Below are 21,780 nucleotides of genomic sequence, written 5' to 3' on the forward strand. Positions count from 1 at the left end.
GAACGTAGCCGTAGCATTTTTGAAAATGAACGCATGCAGACAAAAAACGCATGCGTTTGAAAACGCGACCAAACGCATGTGCAAAAAAACGCATGCGTTTTCAATGTTAAATATAGGGGGGGAAAACGCATGCGTTTTTTGTGCAAAAAACGCTGCAGACAAAAACGCAAGTGTGAAACCAGCCTAACTTATTAGTCTTTTCGGTGCCTCATATTCATGTATGGGTGAATGAGCTGAGGAAAATCTTATCATCCATTTCACCTGTTGCCCCCTAATAGTTTCCCTGCTGTTACTTACTGGAGCAGAGGGATGCTGCTTACAATACAACTATATAGTTCAGCTAGTGTATGACGTTACGGCCCCTTTCTATCGCCATGCCCGCGCCTCACTACATGCAGGGCTCGCACCTGCGTCACACATCCTGCACAGACCTCACACTCCGAGAGCCTCCGCTGAAGTGAATTTCCCGCCCGCTTCTCACCACGTGACCACGCCCCCTCAGTGCGGCTAGTAGTGTAACGGTCTGAGGTACCGCTCCATAGTGTGACATGATGACGCAGAGCTCGGATCTTCCGCGGGACGTCGTTATCCTTCTCAGAGGTGACTGACCAGGAGGGAAGGAGGGAGCGGGCTGTCCTGTAATAACTAGTGTTCTCCGGCCGTGTTATACAGAGGCAAGGTGTCATTGGGGGAGTGCTGAGGTATTCCAGGTGTCATCAATGTGTTCTCAGTGTATCTTATAATTGTGTCATTAACACACTTTACAGAGGGATAGGGAGATGTTTTGGAGAAAACTGTAAAACAGTTAAAGAGTGGCACCTTACAAAAAACTTTAGGTAGATCAAATGGTGGCCTAGTCGCTTCCTGATGGTTAGCTTGCCTCCTATTATCATATGGCACTTTATGATGTTACCTGAGATTTTGCAAAAGAAAAAATGGCTGATTAACAATGCGATCTCCATAGGCTATTAGCCGTGATGTACCACCGTCCTTAGGGACACGGTGAACCGTACGTGATGCTTGGCAGTGCCCATATGTCGCGTGCCTCACTGAAAATTTTGCCCAGGAGACCTAATTTTGATGTGTATAGCAATGTATAGCAGCTAGTCGCCAACTGCCAGGCCATTATAACCACTATCAGGGCTCGCTTATAGTGGCGAGTGGTGTCAGGCGATTCTCTTATGGGAAAGAATTGAATGCTATATGCAGATGGCCATCAAACTGCTGCGAGCGTGAGCCGAGTGTCATTTTACTGTGATCTGATTCTCTTGTATGGGACAGTTTGATCACGTGTGGAAAAGATGGAGAACTTAATTTCTCCATTGGATAAGTCTTTGTATATCCAACTGCACTTTGATGAGATTTAGAGTGCAGTCCAATGTTTTGCACAAACCCATAGACTTATATGGGTGTGTCGTCCAATATAAGCTGCCAATCGCAGCATGCAGTGGTTTCCCCCACCCTCATGTCGACTGCATGAGAATATAAATGCTAATTGGCACTGCTCCATATTATAACATTGGAGCGAGTGCTATCCTATGAAACATCGCATAGCACTTGCCCGAGTTATACACTGGCTACTCGCCTGTGTGAGCGAGCCCTAATATTACGCCTTCCCCCTACGTACAAGAATATAAGTACTGTGCTATATAATACAGCACCCAAGGGTTCGAATTTTGATATTATAATTCTGCCCCATATGGTCGCATGCTGTGTCCTCTGCTCAGGCTATGTGTACAATGAGTTGTTTTTGAGGTGAACAAATCTGACAAGATTTTTCAAGCAGAAACTTCTGAAAACATATACTGTTTTTGGATTTTTATTTTTTTGACAAAGTTTTGGAGTAAGGCCGGTGTCACACTTGCAACTGCAATGTGAGAAACTCACACCTCAATACCCGGCACTGACTGTTCAGTCCAGAGCGTTCAGCTGCACAAAGAATGAACATGCTGTATTTTTTTCCGGAATGCGATTCCGCCGTGGAAAAAAAACGCAATTTCCGCGGCAATTCTGCAACGTGTGCACTTAGCCTCAATCACGCGGTTTACAAAGGCTCTTCGAATCAAAAATAAAATAAGAAAAAAAAAATTGTTATGAACAACAGAGATTTCTCAGAGAAAGTAATGGGGTTGACTACGTAGTTCTAAAAGAAAGGCAGAGTACAAAAACCACCATAGAGTAAAACGTACATTTTTTATTATCAATGTTAATACAGATACAACAACAATCAATATAGTTAACCCCTTAGTGACAGAGCCAATTTGGTACTTAATGACCGAGCCAATTTTTAAAATTCTGACCACTGTCACTTTATGAGGTTATAACTCTGGAACGCTTTAACAGATCCCGCTGATTCTGAGACTGTTTTTTCGTGACATATTGTACTTCATATTAGTGGTAACATTTCTTTGATATTACTTGCGATTATTTATTAAAAAAATGGAAATATGGCGAAAATTTTTAAAATTTAGCAATTTTCCAACTTTGTATTTTTATGCCCTTAAATCAGAGAGATATGTCACAGAAAATAGTTAATAAATAACATTTCCCACATGTCTACTTTACATCAGCACAATTTTGGAAATACATTTTTTTTTTGTTAGGGAGTTATAAGGGTTAAAAGTTGACCAGCAATTTCTCATTTTTACAACACCATTTTTTTTTTTTAGGGACCGCATCACATTTGAAGTCATTTTGAGGGGTCTATATGATAGAAAATAACCAAGTGTGACACCATTCTAAAAACTGCACCCCTCAGGGTGCTCAAAACCACATTCAAGAAGTTTATTAACCCTTTACGTGCTTCACAGGAACTGAAACAATGTGGAAGGAAAAAATGAACATTTAACTTTTTTGCAAACATTTTACTTCAGAACCATTTTTTGTTATTTTCACAAGTGTAAAAACAGAAATTTAACCATAAATTTTGTTGTGCAACTTCTCCTGAATACGCCGATACCCCATATGTGGGGGTATACCACTGTTTGGGCGCACCGCTGAGCTTGGAAGAGAAGGAGTGCCATTTTACTTTTTCAATGTAGAATTGGCTGGAATTGAGATCGGACACCATGTCGCGTTTGGAGGGCCCCTGATGTGCCTAAACAGTAGAAACCCCCCACAAGTGACCCCATTTTGGAAACTAGACCCCCCAAAGAGCTTATCTAGATGTGTCGTGAGCACTATGAACCCCCAACTGCTTCACAGAAGTTTATAATGTAGAGCCATGAAAATAAAAAAATATTTTTTCCACAAAAATGATCTTTTCACCCCCAAATTTTTACTTTCACAAGGGTAACAGGAGAAAGACCCCAAAATTTATTGTGCAATTTATGCTGAGTAGGCTGATACCCCATATGTGGGGGTAAACCACTGTTTGGGCGCATGGCAGAGCTCGGAAGGGAAAGAGTGCCGTTTTGGAATGCAGACTTTGATAGAATGGTCTGCGGGCGTTATGTTGCATTTGCAGAGCCCTTGATGTACCTAAACAGTAGAAACCCCCCACAAGTTTATAATGCAGAGTCGTGAAAATAAAAAATATTTTTATTCGGACTCCCATGACAGCACTACGAGAGAGGGGATCCGCCCATTAGGAACAGGAAACCTACAGATACAAAAGGGCGGCACCTCTCCCATGCATCAGTTACTCTTCTGATCTCACATTCGGGTTAAGGGTGCTGCAAGCTATAGTCCCTCCCTAAGGTAGTTTACGTCTCTGTAAATCTCTCGTAGTGCTGTCATGGGAGTCCGAATAAAGTATTAAGCTACTTACGGGTAGAGGCATTTTTCGGAGGCCCATGACAGCACCCTTAGTTCCCTCCCTATGCACGTGGGGGTTGCACTTTCTAAGACTGTATGCATGTATTTATGGAGATGTGTAGATCTCCTATGTAATATCTAGCTACATTGTAATAAAAATATTTTTTTCTGATATAAACTATATATTGTATAATTGTATGCTACTAACCGCGGTAGTCCTCTCAGGCTCTGAAATACAACTGATGCATGGGAGAGGTGCCGCCCTTTTGTATCTGTAGGTTTCCTGTTCCTAATGGGCGGATCCCCACTCTCGTAGTGCTGTCATGGGCCTCCGAAAAATGACGCTACCCGTAAGTAGCTTAATGCTTTTTTTCCACAAAAAAGATTTTTTAGCCCCCAAGTTTTTATTTTCACAAGGGTAACAAGAGAAATTGGACCCCAAAAGTTGTTGTCCAATTTGTCCTGAGTATGCTGGTACCCCATGTGTGGGGGGACCACTGTTTGGGCGCACGGCAGAGCTCAGAAGGGAAGGAGCGCCGTTTTGGAATGAAAACTTTGATAGAATGGTCTGCGGGCGTTATGTTGCGTTTGCAGAGCCCCTGATGTACCTAAACAGTAGGGTCATTCCATGTCAAGTGGACCAGTGGTCCCCACTCGACCTCCGATTTTGCTGAAAATTTATAAGGATGTACATGTATGTTTGAAAAGAGGTTCTGTAAATTTTTAGGGCCAGATCTCAAATACATTGGGCACTGTTGACCTTTCACTGGAGGTTCCACCAAGCCTGCGGCTTCAGCTAAGAGGATTTTGCAAACTTTGGCACATAGCCATTATAGTTCTATACTGGCTATGTTGCTGAAATTTGGCATACTAGCTCAACTTTTGCTGCTAAACACGATAAAATTATCAAAAATATTTCGGCCGCAATTTTGTGTCAAAGTAGCTTGAAAAACGCGTCACATAAAATTTATGCCAAACTTTGCCCATATATAACTCAAGACCAAAAACCAATAGTAACTGGTGCTTTGCCCTGTACACCAAACATCTACATGACTTTGCATTGCTGCAATATCACGGTCAAAGCATATGTATTTGTGGAAATATTCACACCCACATATGATGAAAAACTTAAAAAATGAATTTTACCTATTTTTAGGTCAAATTTCTCAAAAAGGGTACCCCTAAAATATATTAATTCTGATATCATTAGAAAGAGCACATTTTTCTCTACAAGGATCATTGTTGTTTTTTTTTTTGAGTCTCTCAGTTTAAGAAATGAAAAATGCCACTGAACATGGTGTTATTTATTAATACGCAATGAATGGTAACTGCACTATTCAAACCCTTGCGTTGGTCCATGGTTGTTTATACCACAACCAATTCCCTAAGAATTGGTATTATAATCCTATTAAGAATTGTAATAATGCTGTCTTTCGAGAATTGGCAGCCCCATCGCCTAGGAGCCATGGCCGATAGCCGTGCAAGGCGAGCCTCGGGCAGTCTCTTTATCGCAGGCTCCGAAGCCTGAGGGTGGGTGCCTTTGCCTAGGATCCCAAGCCTAATATTGGGTGTCTTTTGTTGGTTCCCAAGCCATAATGTTCAGTCTAAGTGGTCTGGAATTGTTGCTGAATTTGCAACATAATCGGTTCAGAGAAGCTGTATTGTCGGCCCATTGCTGTTGCAGCTGGTGCTGGAATTATTGCAATGATTGACTGCTCGGGAATCCAGCATGTATCATTTCTCACAGGCCAGTGAAAGAAGCTAGCTGGTCCATGAGGATGCATAACATTTATTAATGCATCATGCTCGTCGACTGAAATTTCAGAAATATTTCCAATCCACCAGTTCCTATCATAAATGCAGGCAATGTATTGCCCTGGCTGGAGGTTTGCAATTGGCACAAAAGGCATTTCTGATCTGACAGATCTATCTACATGGGCAATGAAAGATGATGGGTCATTTGACACCCTTGAAATGCGAATCTTTTTGTCATCAGTTGGCACAAACTGGTGATTTTTTCTTGTTCCAGCAATTGTATGTCCATCTTTGAACCTTTCCTCTTGAACTACCCGTATTTCGTCAATTTTTTTCTTTTGGAACAAAAAAAAACTTGATTCCATGTAGTTGCTCGTTGCAAAAGTTGAATAAATCCACCGGGGTCAGTATTTGGTTTTCTGGCACTCAACTTGAATTTAAGGAATTTATTCTGTAGTACGATCAAAACGTTTCGGCCTGGTGTGGCCTTCGTCAGTTACGTACAGTAGAATGACTGAGTGTCCACTCAGTAGATCCGATGGTTCTATAATTTATCTGTAGTCTGCTTTTTGTAACGAGCAGAAAGCACGTCTGAGTGCTGATGGTGTGCGGGTCTTGACGCGGTGTCCACCGCTGTTGGAGTGATGCCCGGAGAGATAAATTATAGAACCATCGGATCTACTGAGTGGACACTCAGTCATTCTACTGTACGTAACTGACGAAGGCCACACCAGGCCGAAACGTTTTGATCGTACTACAGAATAAATTCCTTAAATTCAAGTTGAGTGCCAGGTTCTTTATATATCACATGTATATGGTTTGGGAACCTACCTGTGCACCACCGTAGCAGTGCTCACGTGTTTTGCCTACAGTATTTGGTTTTCAGTTGGGCATTGAAGACTGGCACGAGCTGCCAACCTCTTTGCTGTCCCTCCAATCCCATCACAGGGCGACTTTCCATGACTGGTACCAAAAAAATTCCATTCAGCGCTGATATTGAAATCAGCATTGTGGTGGCACAAGTTGAGAAAATTTTTGAAATTTTTGTAATGGGCTGCAGATCCATCGCTGAAGTAGTGGATATGACGAATCCCATAGATAAGAGTCTTGAGATACTCCACAATTACTGTTAAGAAAGTGTGGACTGCAACTGTGTCATGTCGTGAGCAATCACTGATTATGCACAAGCTGATGTTCTGCGCAGCTTCACCATTTAACTCCTTGAAGTAAATTACAAATGGTGTACTGTAGCTTGACTATTTTCCCAGTGGAAACCTTGAATGGCATCTTGAACAATAAATGAGTAATTTTCAGCAAAGTCCATAAGGATCACAAGCGCTCCAGGTCTCAGATTTTCCTTCAGTGATTTCAGATAGCAACTTTGATGCTTGGCGATGTAGTGATGGCTACAAAGTTTAGAAATTTTAAAATTTAATTCTTCAATGAAATCTTCTATAGTCAGTTGTTTGGTATCAAGCGTGTCTCGATCAGTGTGAATCCATTGTTTGAACTCAATAATATCTTCAGGGTCACTGTTGACAAACACATTGACTAGAAATTCTTTTAAAACTTCAGGACCCGGGCATTTATCACAACGGCCAAGCATACAGTCCTTGGATTCAATTCCACAGACCATTTTGCATATGAGCTCTTTGTAGTCATCATTGATTGGGCATGCTGCAAGCTAGTTTGACATTTTGGTGAATGGTACACACACAAACAGAATGTGTTCCAGCAGATCCAACGGTTACGCACCACTTTGGCCGAAGCTCACAAAACTTGGAAAATCCAATTTCAGGGCCATTCCGATCCCGATAGGCAACAAACATTTCCATCATATTGCTCAGTAATAGTCGCTTTTGCAGCTGCTTTTTTTTCTCCTGCTATTCGCACTGATACATAGTCTTTTTTACCAGGGCACATTCGACTGAATTCATCATCCTCAAAAAATGCCTGCACCTTTTTCTTCACTTCCTCAGAAACTTTCTTGCCACACTTGATTGTAGGTAAGGCTAAGATCCCATGTTCACATTTAAGCTTTCGAGCTTGTTTAACCATTCGTTCAGAGACACCGAATTCGTCTGATATAGCCTTAATGGACCAACTTTTAGGTGCCAGTGTCAAGATTTGGACCTTTTCGGCCCGACTGGACACCTGCAGCTTTTGCTTCAAATCTGCCAAAAGGTGATTGTAATCCAGACACATTTTGCACTGTGCTGTTTTTGTTTGCTCCATGTCTTTCGGCTCAAGCCCTCCAATTGAAGCAATCTTGCTAGAAAATGCATTTTGTACCTGGCTTATCTTTCTCCTTGCATATCCAAGTGAATCCCGCTGGCTTACCCGTGGATATTTCAGAGGAGAGATGCCAATGGATGTTAAGCTTGAATTTAGACTTTCAGGAGAACATTCCATTCCATCTGGATCTGATTCAGAGGAAACTGGATCAGCTGATTTTTTCCTGTTAGCAAATTCTTTTCGACATGATGCACACATCTTCTGGCCAGGCTTCACATCATTCTTTGTAAATTCGTTCAACTGGTCAGCTGCTAACAAATTGATAGCTCGCAAATTATTTTTGGTGTTATGACCTTTCTTCCCAAAAGGATTGCAACACGATTTTTGCAAATGCTTATATTTGGTCAAGAATGAAGCTTCATGGTGTAAACAGATTTGTGAATGTTCGTCAAAATTTAGTCCCACTCGTCGACGCAGCAATTTCTGTTCATCCAATCGAAAGCTTGTAAACAATTTCAACTCATCCTTGTTATGGGTGAATGTCTTAAGGTGGCACTTCGAATTGTTTGCAAGGCCGATAGAGCACTGGGCCGATTATTCATCAATTTCATTCTCCATCGCTAAAAAATAAATATGCATTAAAATGTAACAATAGTCAATAACTTTTCATAAATAAAAAGGTTTATAGGTTTTTGATTATAATAGACATTGCTAGCAACAATACAACTCTGTAACATGTGATAAGAATCTGAAAATCAAACACAAAATCAATGCATTACGCGCATAAATAACACCATGTTCAGTGGCATTTTTCATTTCTTAAACTGAGAGACTCCAAAAAAAAAAAAAAAGATCCTTGTAGAGAAAAATGTGCTCTTTCTAATGATATCAGAATTAATATATTTTAGGGGTACCCTTTTTGAGAAATGTGACCTAAAAATAGGTAAAATTCATTTTTTTTTTAAGTTTTTCGTCATATGTGGGTGTGAATATTTCCACAAATACATATGCTTTGACCGTGATATTGCAGCAATGCAAAGTCATGTAGATGTTTGGTGTACAGGGCAAAGCACCAGTTACTATTGGTTTTTGGTCTTGAGTTATATATGGGCAAAGTTTGGCATAAATTTTATGCGACGTGTTTTTCAAGCTACTTTGACACAAAATTGCGGCCGAAATATTGTTTTGTCATAGCCGGTAATAATTTTAGCGTGTTTAGCAGCAAAAGTTGAGCTAGTATGCCAAATTTCAGCATCATAGCCAGTATAGAACTCTAATGGCTATGTGCCAAAGTTTGCAAAATCCTCTTAGCTGAAGCCGCAGGCTTGGTGGAACCTCCAGTGAAAGGTCAACAGTGCCCAATGTATTTGAGATCTGGCCCTAAAAATTTACAGAACCTCTTTTCAAACATACATGTACATCCTTATAAATTTTCAGCAAAATCGGAGAAGGTCGAGTGGGGACTATTTTTAAAACTGGTCCACTTGATGTGGAATGACCCAGTAGTAACCCCCACAAGTGACCCCATTTTGGAAACTAGACCCCCCAAGGAACTTATCTAGATGTGTGGTGAGAACTTTGAATGCCCAAGTGCTTCACAGAAGTTTATAATGCAGAGTCGTGAAAGTAAAAAAATATTTTTTCCCACAAAAAAGTTTTTATTTTCACAAAGGTAACAGGAGATATTGGACCCCAAAAGTTGTCCAATTTATCCCGAGTACGCTGATGCCCCATATGTGGGGGTAAACCACTGTTTGGGCGCACGGCAGAGCTCAGAAGGTAGGGAGCACCATTTGACTTTTTGAGCGCAAAATTGGCTGTCATGTTTGGAGACCCCTTGATGTACCTAAACAGTGGAAACCCCCCAATTCTAACTCCAAACCTAACCCCAACACACCCCTAATCCCAACCCGATCCATAATCCTTATCACAACCCTAACCCCAAAACAACCCTAATCTCAACACTAACCATAACCCTAATCAAAACCCTAAATCCAACACACCCCTAATCCTAATCTCAACCCTAACCTCAAACCTAACCCTGATCCCAAACATAACCCTAACCCTTATCCCAACCCTAGCCCTAACTTTAGCCGCAACCCTAGCCCTAACTTTAGCCGCAACCCTAGCCCTAACTTTAGCCGCAACCCTAGCCCTAACTTTAGCCCTAACCCTAGCCCTAAGGCTACTTTCACACTTGCATCGTGTGGCATCCGTTGCAATCCGTCGTTTTGGACAAAAAACGGATCCTGCAAATGTGCCCACAGAATGCGTTTTTTGCCCATAGACTTGTATTGCCAACGGATCGCGACGGATGGCCACACGTCGCGTCCGTCGTGCACTGGATCCGTTGTGCTTTGGCGGACCGTCGTCACAAAAAACGTTCAATGAAACTTTTTTTTGTACGTCACGTCCGCCATTTCCGCGCGCGGTCGTAACTCCACCCCCTCCTCCCCAGGACATAGACTGGGCAGCGGATGCGTTGAAAGACTGCATCCGCTGCCCACGTTGTGCACAATTTTCACAACGTGAATTGCGACGGCCCGTACCGACGCAAGTGTGAAAGAAGCCTAGCCCTAACCCTAAATTTAGCCCCAACTCTAACCCTAACCCTAAATTTAGCCTCAACCCTAACCCTAGTTTTAGCCCCAACTCCTCTAGCTGCCGGGCGGCAGATCATGGCGGGCGCACTGCGCATGCGCCCGCCATTTTCTTACCGGATGAAGAAGCCGGTGGGCAGGAGGGGACGCAGGAGGATCCAGGGACATCGGTAAGTATAACAGGGTCCCCGAATCCCCCTATTTCTCTGTCCTCTGATGTGCAATTACATCAGAGGACAGCGAATAACACACCGCTTTTTTTTTTGCGGTCGATGGTAAAGTTAATTACCGGTGATCGCAAAACAGGGGTCGGCAAAAACCGACCCCGATCATGTTCTTTTGGGTCTCGGCAATCCCCTGCAGACGAGACCCCAAAGATCTTCCGGGTGCCGGCCAGCGGGCGCACTGTGCATGTGCCCGCCATTTTTTGGCCGGAACAAGATGGCGGCGCCCATCCGGAGCCACGAGGAGCACCGGGGGAGACAGGTGAGTATCGGGGGGCGATCGGGGACCCCATTTCTCTGTCCTCTGATGTGCGATCCCATCGGAGGACAGAGAAATTAAATGGGAAATCGTGGTTTTTTTTGGGTTTTTTTGCGACCGCCGGTAAACGGTTAATTACCGGCGATCGCAACCCAGGGGTCGGTAAAAAAACCCTGAATCATGTTCTCTGGGGTCTCGGCTACCCCTGGTAATCGAGACCCCAGAGAAAATCCGACTCTGGGGGGCGCTATTCACTTTTTCCACAGCGCCGTTAATTAACCGCACTGTGGTTTAAGTACCCTTAACTGCCGCCGTTAAAAGGCGTATCGGCGGTCGTTAAGGGGTTAAACAGAGAAAGGAGGAGATCAAGGAGACATACTGGTGCAGCAAAAGAGACTAGGTCACATATTCCCAAGGGTGAGCGGGATCAAAGATGTTGATCAGTAAAAAAACTAATCATAGTATATGTGATACATAAGAGCTAATGAGTACTCAAGAAAATATCAGTGCATAACACACATCGAGATACCCATAAGATTAATCCTGCTTACCCATTGTCAGAGGCAGTGACCTTCCGTCTCCCTGCTGGCCTTTAAAAGGGGCCATTGATTCTTTTGATTGAGATCTTTGTCCAGCCCATAAATCTTCAAGAAAATCTGTCACCTTGTTTTTAGCTATTAGGCTGGAATCACACAATATATATATACACACACACACACACACACACACACACACACACACACACACACACACCTATCTATCGGTCCGTTTTTCACCGACGAGAGTCGCGTCAATGTTCCCTGAACGGTGATCCGTATGTCATCCGTGTGCAATGTGAGGATGCAATTTTCTCGCATCTAAGCATCCATATGGGAAGATTTTTTCGACGGCTTGCAAAATGGACATTTAATGGATCCTGGCCCAGAAAATCATGAATAAATTGTGTTGAAGCCTATTTATTGGCTCCACATGTTCCATTCTACAAGCGGAAAAAATTGCGTGGTCTCCCGCGCAATTTTCTTCGCCAGAGGGGGAAAGCCAGCGACTGAGGGTCGATATTTGTAGCCTGGGAAGGGGTTAATACCCATGGATCTTCCCAGGCAATGAATATCAGCCCGCAGCTGTATATTTAGCCTTAACTGGCTATTCTAATGGGGGCTACAGAAAGGCTACACAGACAGCTGCTGGCCGATATTCATAGCCTAGGAAGGAGCCATGGATATTGACACAGACTCACCCCCCCCCCCCCCCACAATTTTTTTTCCCTGAATAAATTCGTCAATTTAACACTTACATCTCCAAAATTTAACACACACATAGTACTAACTGTAGTGAAACCTCCACCAGGGGGAGCTGGTGAGGGAAGAGAGGTTAAACACTAAGCGTAGTAACACAGAGCTCATGCACAGGTGTCACAGGTAATGAGAGATGTCAGACAAGCCAAGGTCATACACAGAGATAACAGCACAGTACACAGGGGCAATCAGGAGAATAGTCTGGGACACGCCAAGAATCAGAGCCTACCGGGGACGTGGTAACCAAAACGTGAGACGTAAGACAAAGTCAGAACCAGGAGGGGAGCGTGGTATCAGAGACGGAAAATAAGAGGCGAAGTCCAGAGATCAGATCGAGTCATACACGGGTACAGGCAGTCAGAAACACAAGGATCACCAGAATCAGAATACAGGTCAGGGGCTCAAGCTGGGAAGCATGAACTATCACTAACACCGGTCATCAGGCTGTGAGGGACTGAAATAGCCCAGTTAGCTCAAGAACGAGGCTGAGGAGATTAACCCCTGCATGACCAGTCCCAAGAGAGGAAAGATGAAAATAAACTCTGGACTGGACCATGACACTAACATTATTAGTCAGGGACATATATAAATCTAACTGATATGCAATGGTTTACTGTATGTAAACCATGTGTCACATCCTGTTGACTTCTGTAATGATTTTACAGAAGCCGACAGTTGAAATATCGGCTATTCTGCTTCCTAACTCTCTATGAAATATATATATACCTACCTATACTATGTGTATACCTTTATTTTATCTATTCTATTTTAACCTGTCAGTGTGATTTTATATTACAGCGCCCTGAATTGCCAGCTTTTCTAAAGGACACCGATGCGTATTTCTCGCATGTCACACGCATGTTCCGTGTGTAATCCTTTTTTTTTCTCGCACCCATAGACTTGCATTGGCGAGTCTCGGCCGTAATACGGTGCAAATTGCAGCATGCGATTTCACTCGCACGTATAATACGGCCGAGAAAAAAACAGATGATGGGAGTTGCCCCATAGATTAACATTGTTCTCGCAGAGCACTCGTCCGTATTCCTCTCTAGTGTGACTCCGGCCTTAAAGGGAATCTGTCACCCACCCGGGACGTATATGACCCATTAATATGGTCACGCAGGAGTTAAAAATATTGAACTAGTCCACCAAAATTCCACGCCTGCGTCCTACAATCCCTCAGAAATACATACCTCATCCTCCCTCCTATGGGCACTGTATTCAGGGATCTTGTGCGCAGGCGCCGGAGAGTCACTATGACCTTCCTTGAGTATTTGCAGTGCGTTTTTTTTCTGCAGCATGACAGTTCTTTGTGTGGACTTTTAGCGGTTTTCACCAAGTGACTTCAATTGAGTCAGGCAAAAATGAAGGTGTAAAAATGTTTGCAGATTTGCTGAGTTTTTATTTGCGTTTTTATGGGCTTCCTATGGTGTTTCCCACACTGTCATCTGTGTACCAGTGTGGGAAACACCAGCGCAGTGGTTCTGATCTGCAGTAGCGTTAACGCTGGTCAGAGCGCTGCGGGGTCATGCTGGCAGATGTCAGCGTGACCCGCAGCTGTGACTCACGGTAAAAAGGTTAATGTTGGTCAGCAGGCGCCGGCTGACTAGAGACTACTCCCATCAGGCTACGTCTGCTGTCACTGATTAGTGATAGCAGGAGCCGCTGATGGGAGAAGTAGTCTCTAGTCAGCCGACACACACACACACACACACACACACACACACACACACACACACACACACACACACACACACACACACACACGTAAAATAGTCCTTATATATTATTTCTAAACACTCTTTTTCGATGATTACTTTGTATCTCTGTTCATACTGCACCCACACACAAATGATACACCATTTGAAAGGTAAACTTGCCTCCTTCAGCAAGAAAATAGCCAAACAAACCACACATCCATGATGCGATCACAAAATACAGTTTAAACATTAATTTTCATAAATCTGCAGTAAGGACAAAATGACCTGCAGGTGGCACCACACTACCCCAAAGCACACTATAAATTGAATTTAGCCAGTGGTAGAATTTGACCAGCTTGATTTTCCTGAAATTGCCTGCGCCCCCGACAACCAATGTGTGAAAATTTCACACTGGCCAACTAGTTGAATACATATTAGAAATACATTATACTCACCTAGCAACTAATCCCTATTGCCCATGTCTCCTATTTAAAAAAAACAAAAAACAACAAACATATATGCACCTTAACACCTAATCTCCAATGCCTATGTCTCCTATAAAAAAATAATAAACCACCTTATTATACTCGTCTGTTCACCATAGTCCATGTAATCCCGAGTGTCCCACGGCAATCTCGCATCTGGATCAGTCAGCAGCCGCCAGCAGACACTGCGGCAGTGATTACCTCCTGTCAGTGTAATCATTGAGCTGCCGTGAGAAAATTCACTGGAGTTCATCAGCTGATGAACCCCGGTGATCTCACTTACGGCACCAACTGCTGCGTGAGAACTCAACGGAGCTGATCAGCTGGTGAACTCTCACCACCGCTCCGTGCTATACACTGCCGGAGCCATTACCTCCTGTCAGTGTGCAGCCATCTGTTCTTGAGAGCAGTCACATCAGTGATTTCTCTTGAAGTTATCAGGATATTCGTGGGACATTATGGATCTTCTCTGTGGACTGGTGAGGAATATTCTTGTTTATTTTATTTTTGTTGCAGGAGACGTTGGCTTGAGTGGATTAGGCGTTTGGTGAGTGGTTTAGTTTAGATTCAATAAAGGAGTCTGTATCATTATTTCAAATAAAGGATTTTATTCTGGGTGTGTGTTTTATACAGTAATATCACTATGGGGTTAGTAATTTGGGCGTCTTATAGACACTAGTGATGAGCGAATATACTCGTTACTCGAGATCTCCCGAGCACGCTCGGGTGTCCTCCGAGTATTTTTTTTAGTGCTCGGAGATTTAGTTTTCTTCACCGCAGCTGAATGATTTACAGCTAGTGATGAGCGAATATACTCGTTACTCAAGATTTCCCAAGCATGCTCGGGTGTCCTCTGAGTATTTGTGAGTGCTCGGAGATTTAGTTTTCATCGCCGCAGCTGAATGATTTACAGCTGCTAGCCAGCATAAGTACATGTGGGGGTTGCCTGGTTGCCAGGGAATCCTCACATGTAATCAAGCTGGCTAACAGATGTAAATCATTCAGCTGCTGCAAGGAAAACTAAATCTCCGACACTTACAAATACTCGGAGGACACCCGAGCGTGCTCGGGAAAACCCAAGCAACAAATACACTCGCTCATCACTATTTACAGCTATTAGCCAGCTTAATTACATGTGCGGATTCCCTAGCAACCAGGCAACTCCCACATGTACTTAGCCTGGCTAATAGCTGTAAATCATTCAGCTGAGGCGATGAAAATTAAATCTCCGAGCACTAAAAAATAGCGTACTCAGGAAATCTCGAGTAACGAGTAAATTCGCTCATCACTAATAGACACCTCTCTATTACTAACCTGCGGGTTTTAAGTCACCTGACATTACAAAGGTAACATCAACCCCCCCAACCATTATGTTACTTGCCACTGCTACAGGGCAAGTGGGAATAGCGAAACTAAGCGCCAGATTTGGTGCATCTTATAGATGCTCCTTTTCTGGGGCGGCTGAGACCTGATGTTTTTCTTCTGGGAGGGGGCCAATATCGATGGCCATTTATCATGATATGACATGACCCAACGGGGGTCAGTCAGCGGACAGCGCAACACACCACACACAACGGGATGGTATGGTGGAGAGGAAGGCCCTACCGATAGGGAATGAGCGATCGTCACCACTTGAACTCAAACCTGAGTCTGTCCCTGCACTCCCCTAATGCCCTAATGAACGGGGTCCCCCCACAGCCATCAGGAACCTTGTCCCTCGCTGTCTTCTTGCACTGCCCTGGCTAGTGCACTGGCTGGCAAGGGGTGCTAGCCTCACCACTGCAGATAGTACCACACAGGGGGAACAATCACAAAAACAAAAGGGTCAAGGAATAAACACAACACTTAGCTTTCAGACACCACTGCCAACCTCCACACCGCAGATGACACAGAAACAGGACTCCAAACACCAGAAGTAGCTGACACCAGAAAGCTGCCACTGCATAGCTGGCCTTCATTGAGAAACTATCACCAACAGTCAGCTGATGCATCAGGTGACCAGTTAAAGGATGGTGGTAGTGGTCACCACCCACATCAGCTGACCCTGCAACTTTGCAACTGCAGTAGATTGCCAGCGAGGGAAAAACTGACATTAACCCCTGCTGGTTCTGAAAGGAAAAAAGCTACATTGAAAACAGTGGAACCAGAGCTGCCACGAATCCAAAAATGGATTGTGACACCATTAATATCAGCCCGTAGCTGTAGGCCTAGCCTTTGCTGGTTAGATTTTCTAGGGGGACCCTATGTCAATTTTGTTTTTCTGGGGTCCCCCTGTAAACTAGCCAGTAAAGGCTTTAGCAAACAGCTGTGAGCAGATACTAATAGCCTGGGAACTTTTCAGCTATCTGCTTTCCCTCTGCTGGTTGTAAAATTAAGCGGGAGCCCACACAATTTTTTTTTTTTTTTTTAATTAACAGTTGCTGTTTGGTTGCATCCTATGTAGGTTCATTCTGTAAGGTTATGTTTCCAAAGTCAGGAAAACTTCAAGATTTGCTGTTGATTGGATGCTGTGTACAGCCGCAGCATCCAATCCGCAGCGTCCTGATATTACAGCATAGTGGAGGGGATTTTATGAAATCCCATCTCCACTATGCGTGCAGGGCCGCATCCGGCGGCCCTGCGTAACCGGACATGCGGCGTGTCTTTATAGACCCCAGCATTTTTTTTGTCTTGCAGAGATGAACACCGCTCGTACAACAGGGTGGCGCTTTGGACGGAGCGGGGTATCCGCTGCGTCCAAAGCGCAGAGGATCCGGAACGTGGAGACATAGGCTGGTTATAATGTGTGTGTGTTTGTGTTTTCTTACAGACTTTGTAATGAGGTAAGCTGACACCTTTTCATTACTAACCTTGGGCTTGGTGTCAATGACAGCTGCTGACAGCAAGCCCTAATCCCATTACCCTGATGCTACTGCATCAGAATGAAAAAGCTGGTGTTGGACCTTGAAATTACATCACAAAACTTTTTTTATCTAGTCACCTTCCACGATGGCATACGAAGGTTGCCTCTTTGTCCTGATGGGGAACAGGAAATACAGAGAGGTTAAAAGGCACTCCCACCTCCTATTTGCCAGTGTCTTTCCTGTTCCCCATGGGACAGGGAGAGGTTCCGTATGCTGTGGTGGCCGGCGACTGCAGTACCTTTTAGTTTCAAAATATTTTATTGAAAGTTTTTTAGAACAACATTATATAAACAGACTTCAATAAAGAGGTACATGGCATATCATTGAATATTAGAATGATTGCAAAACCTTAATTATAACTCTTATTGGGGTAGACAAGACAAACAACAACATCTGAACATAGTGAACAAAGGGAAAAATACATAAGGGCCCAGGGGTACATAGGTATAACCATCAAGTTGAAAAATTGCTTCAGTTGGCCAATAGAGATAGCTTAAGGAGATCAGTGTTCAGTGAGTCCGATGAACTAGACAAATATTGCTAAATAGAGTCTAAGACTGAAATTAATCTGAGAGGGGCAGATGCATACTATATTGGATAAGGAACACGGGAAAATTTGGTTGGTCATAATAGATTTGTCAAACACTTCTCAGTCTCCAGTCATTCATTATCATGGGGAAAGCGTAAGAGCTTGATTCAGAGAAACATTAGAGTCGAGACCAAGCCAAGGATCCCAAATCCGGAAAAAAGCGCTCCATTCGTCATTCCTGGTTGCTTGGATGCGTTCATATAATAGAATAGTGTTGATTTTATCTATAACGAGAGAGGTGGAGAGTGAATTAGTTCTCCATTTAGCAGCGATATGTATTTTGGCTGCCATGCTGATAATAGTTACCAGTTTATGTAGATTTTTAGAGATTCCAGGAAATTTTGCCCCCAGTAGGAAAATTGTGGGGTCGAGGGGGATCGCTCTTCCGCAAACTTTTTCAACCATTGACTTGATCTCGCTCCATAAGGTCACAGCGACTGGACAGCTCCACCATGTGTGCCATATATCCCCTGGTGTATTGCAACCTCTGAAACAAGTGTTAGGTACATTCGGGTGAATGGCATGAAGTTTCACAGGAACATAATAAGCTCTGTGGAGGAGTTTAATTGATGTTTCAGCTAAGGCTGCTTGATGGCTACCCTTTGTTAATGTATCGCAATACCTATGCCATGTCTCAAGAGGAAGAACAAGACCCAGATCCTCCTCCCATTGCGACATAAACTTTAATTTTACTTCTTTGGAGAATTAAGGGCAGAGTACACTAGGGAAATCATTCCCCTTCCCATAGGGTCATATAAACATCTCTGCTCAAAACCAGTTGCAATAAACGGGGAACCATGTGGCAGGATCTGTCTGGCGAAATGTAAGACTTGATTTATACGAAGAGCTTCCCTAAATGGTGGCTCGTGGAGTTGAATGAATTCCTGCCTGGTGAGTAAGATATTTAAAGGAGAGCAGAGTTGTTTAAATGTAGTGATACCCTTCAGTATCCATCAGGAAAAAAGAGTTGGCTCCAGACCTGGTAAGAACATGGGGTTGCGAAATATAGAAGTAAGTGGGGAGGATTTAGACTGTAGGCCATATTTGAATCTCTCCTTTCTCCAGAGGATCAAGGAGTGAGCAGCAAAAGGCGCCGTTTCAGAAATATTTTGCGAGATTTTGCCAGTGGACCACAAGAGACCAGGGAGAGAAAAGGGTCTTAAAAGAAAGGATTCCAAATATACCCATCTATGGCTTTTCGCGCCGGAGTTGACGTTGGTAAGTTGGGCTATTTGGGCTGCTTTGAAATATAAAACTAGGTTGGGTAGGGAGAGTCCCCCAATTTTTCTATGTAGGAACATGATATTTTGTTTGATCCTTGGCCTCTTACCCCTCCAAATAAACTTAGAGATGAGCGTTTGAATATCCCGAAGAGTTTTTGATGGTAATGCAATAGGGAGGGAACGGAACAAATATAAAAATCGTGGGAGGGATATCATCTTAATGGCGTGTAACCGGCCCAGCCACGACAAATTTAGTTTGGACCACCTATTCAAGTCAGCCTGGAACCTACTAATGAGGGGGGGGTAATTCCATTTAAAGAGTGATGACTTTTGTGATGTTAGGTTAATTCCAAGGTAAGTTAAAAAGTGATCTTTCCTACTAAAGCCAAATTGAGCAACCAGATTTTCTTGATCTGCTTTGGAAGTATTAAAGGGGTTGTCCACTACTTTCAATTAACCCCCCTATGTATCCCCCCGGGGCCCCTGATGATTTGTGTAAATACCTTCTTTAGCCGTTTTCGCCTGTGAGCGGCGCTATGCTGGTGCCTGAGTCCGGGTCACGTGACCCCCAGGCTTCAGCCGCCGCTCATTTCCGCCGACGTCACGTCAATTTCCAGACTCTGGAAATTGACGTGACGTCAGTAGCAGGCGTGTCCCCAGGCTCCACAGACACCAGTCACTCATAAAGAGTGACTGGGCTGTGGGCAGGGCTGAGGCTTCCTGCGGGGCCGTGCTGGGGGCGGGCGGGGCTAGGCAGGGATGTGCGGGCGGGCGCCAGTGCTGTGCGGTCCCCGGCGCTGTGCGTTCCCGGGCGCCGGCGGTGTGTGGACCGGTATGTGCTGGGGGGTGGTGTGTGTGTCTGTGTGCAGGCATCGTCCGATGGGACAACAAGTCCCATCGGGCTCTGCCTGCTACAGTGGCAGTGAGTGACACATTAGCCAATGATGGGACAGTAGTAGTCCCATCATTCGGCTAATGTGTTGAATGTAAAAAAAATAATAATACACATATACAGTACATACATACGTACATACATACAACACACGACATGCGACGACACTCACCATGCGGCGACATGCGCCATGCGATGACATGCGCCATGCGATGACATGTGACATGCAGCATGCGACGACATGCGCCATGCGACTACATGCACCATGCGACGACATGCGCCATGCGACAACATGCGAGACATGCAGCATGCGACGACATGCACCATGCGGCGACATGCACCATGCAACGACACTCACCATGCGGCAACATGCGCCATGCGATGGCATGCGACATGTACCATGCAATGACATTCGACATGCGCCATGCAACTACATGCACCATGCGACGACATGCAGCATGCGACGACATGCGCCATGCGACGACATGCGAGACATGCAGCATGCGACGACATGCACCATGCAACAACACTGACCATGCGCCATGCGGCGGCATGCACCATGCGACGACATGCACCATGCGGCGACATGCACCATGCAACGACACTCACCATGCGGTGGCATGCGCCATGCGACGGCATGCTACATGCGACAACATGCAGCATGCGACGACATGCAGCATGCGACAACATGCGACATGCCGCATACAGTACATACATACAGTACATACATACAGTACATACATACAGTACAGACATACAACATACATATAGACATACAGTACATGTAACATAGATTACATACTCACCATCACTTGTCACTTTGATTCCCAAAGCCATTGTCATCTGTAAAAAATATTAAAATAATAAACAAACACTATACTCCCTGATCCGCAGAAATCCAATTAAAACGAGTGTCCCACGACGATCTCCCGTGGAGAGCAGGAGCATCAGATAATGCGACTGCTCTCCAGAGGCACCAGGAACACAATGAGGGGAGGAAGGTATCCTTCCACAATGTATTCCCCACAATGTATTCCTACGCCCCTGTGAGAAAATAGTCCCTAGTCTCACTTTATGGCATGCTGTATGAGAAAGTTCCCACGCAGCTTTTTGCCATAAAGTGAGACCAGTGAACTTTAGTAACCTCAGTGATACACTGCAGGAGCCATTGCCTCCTGTCAGTGTGTCACTGAGGGTCCTAAAGAGCGGTGACATCAACCCTAACCGTAAACGTTACAGAAATACGTGGCACTTTAATACGTGACACTGAAATACGTGGCACGTGGCACTGAAATACGTGGCACTGAAATACGTGGCACTGAAATACGTGGCACTGAAATACGTGGCACTGAAATACGTGGCACTGAAATACGTGGCACTGAAATACGTGGCACTGAAATACGTGGCACTGAAATACGTGGCACTGAAATACGTGGCACTGAAATACGTGGCACTGAAATACGTGGCACTGAAATACGTGGTACTTAAATACGTGGCACTGAAATACGTGGCACTGAAATACGTGGCACTGAAATACGTGGCACTGAAATACGTGGCACTTACATACGTGGCACTTACATACGTGGCACGTGGCACTTACATACGTGGCACTTACATACGTGGCACTTATATACGTGGCACTTATATACGTGGCACTTATATACGTGGCACTGAAATATCGTGGCACTGAAATATCGTGGCACTATGACTGTCAGAAAATGTTCATTAAACGGTTAGGGGTGAGGTTAGGGGTAGGGTTAGGGTTTGGATCCCTTTATCACCCTGATGGTGGTGGGTGGTGTTTCAGTGTTTTTTTCTGGTTTTTTCTATAGAAACGCATGCGTTTTTAACACAAACGCATGTG

At 44.2% G+C, this 21,780-nt stretch overlaps 1 protein-coding gene across 4 annotated transcripts in view; it reads left to right on the forward strand.

Annotated features, from left to right (window-relative positions):
- The first annotated feature begins 316 nt into the window (after positions 1-316).
- SKAP1 (src kinase associated phosphoprotein 1) overlaps positions 317-21,780 on the forward strand; it is an 862,974-nt gene continuing 841,510 nt past the window's right edge. The window contains exon 1 of one of the 4 annotated variants that reach the window (XM_077252209.1): positions 317-600. In XM_077252209.1, coding sequence (XP_077108324.1) covers positions 549-600 — 52 coding nt within the window. In that variant the 5' untranslated portion in view covers positions 317-548. Of the gene's footprint in view, positions 702-21,780 lie in introns of all 4 variants that reach the window. The other 3 variants (XM_077252208.1, XM_077252210.1, XM_077252207.1) reach the window with 3 other exon arrangements.

The sequence above is a fragment of the Ranitomeya variabilis genome, chromosome 4 (genome assembly GCF_051348905.1).
Source record: "Ranitomeya variabilis isolate aRanVar5 chromosome 4, aRanVar5.hap1, whole genome shotgun sequence".
NCBI lineage: Eukaryota > Metazoa > Chordata > Amphibia > Anura > Dendrobatidae > Ranitomeya > Ranitomeya variabilis.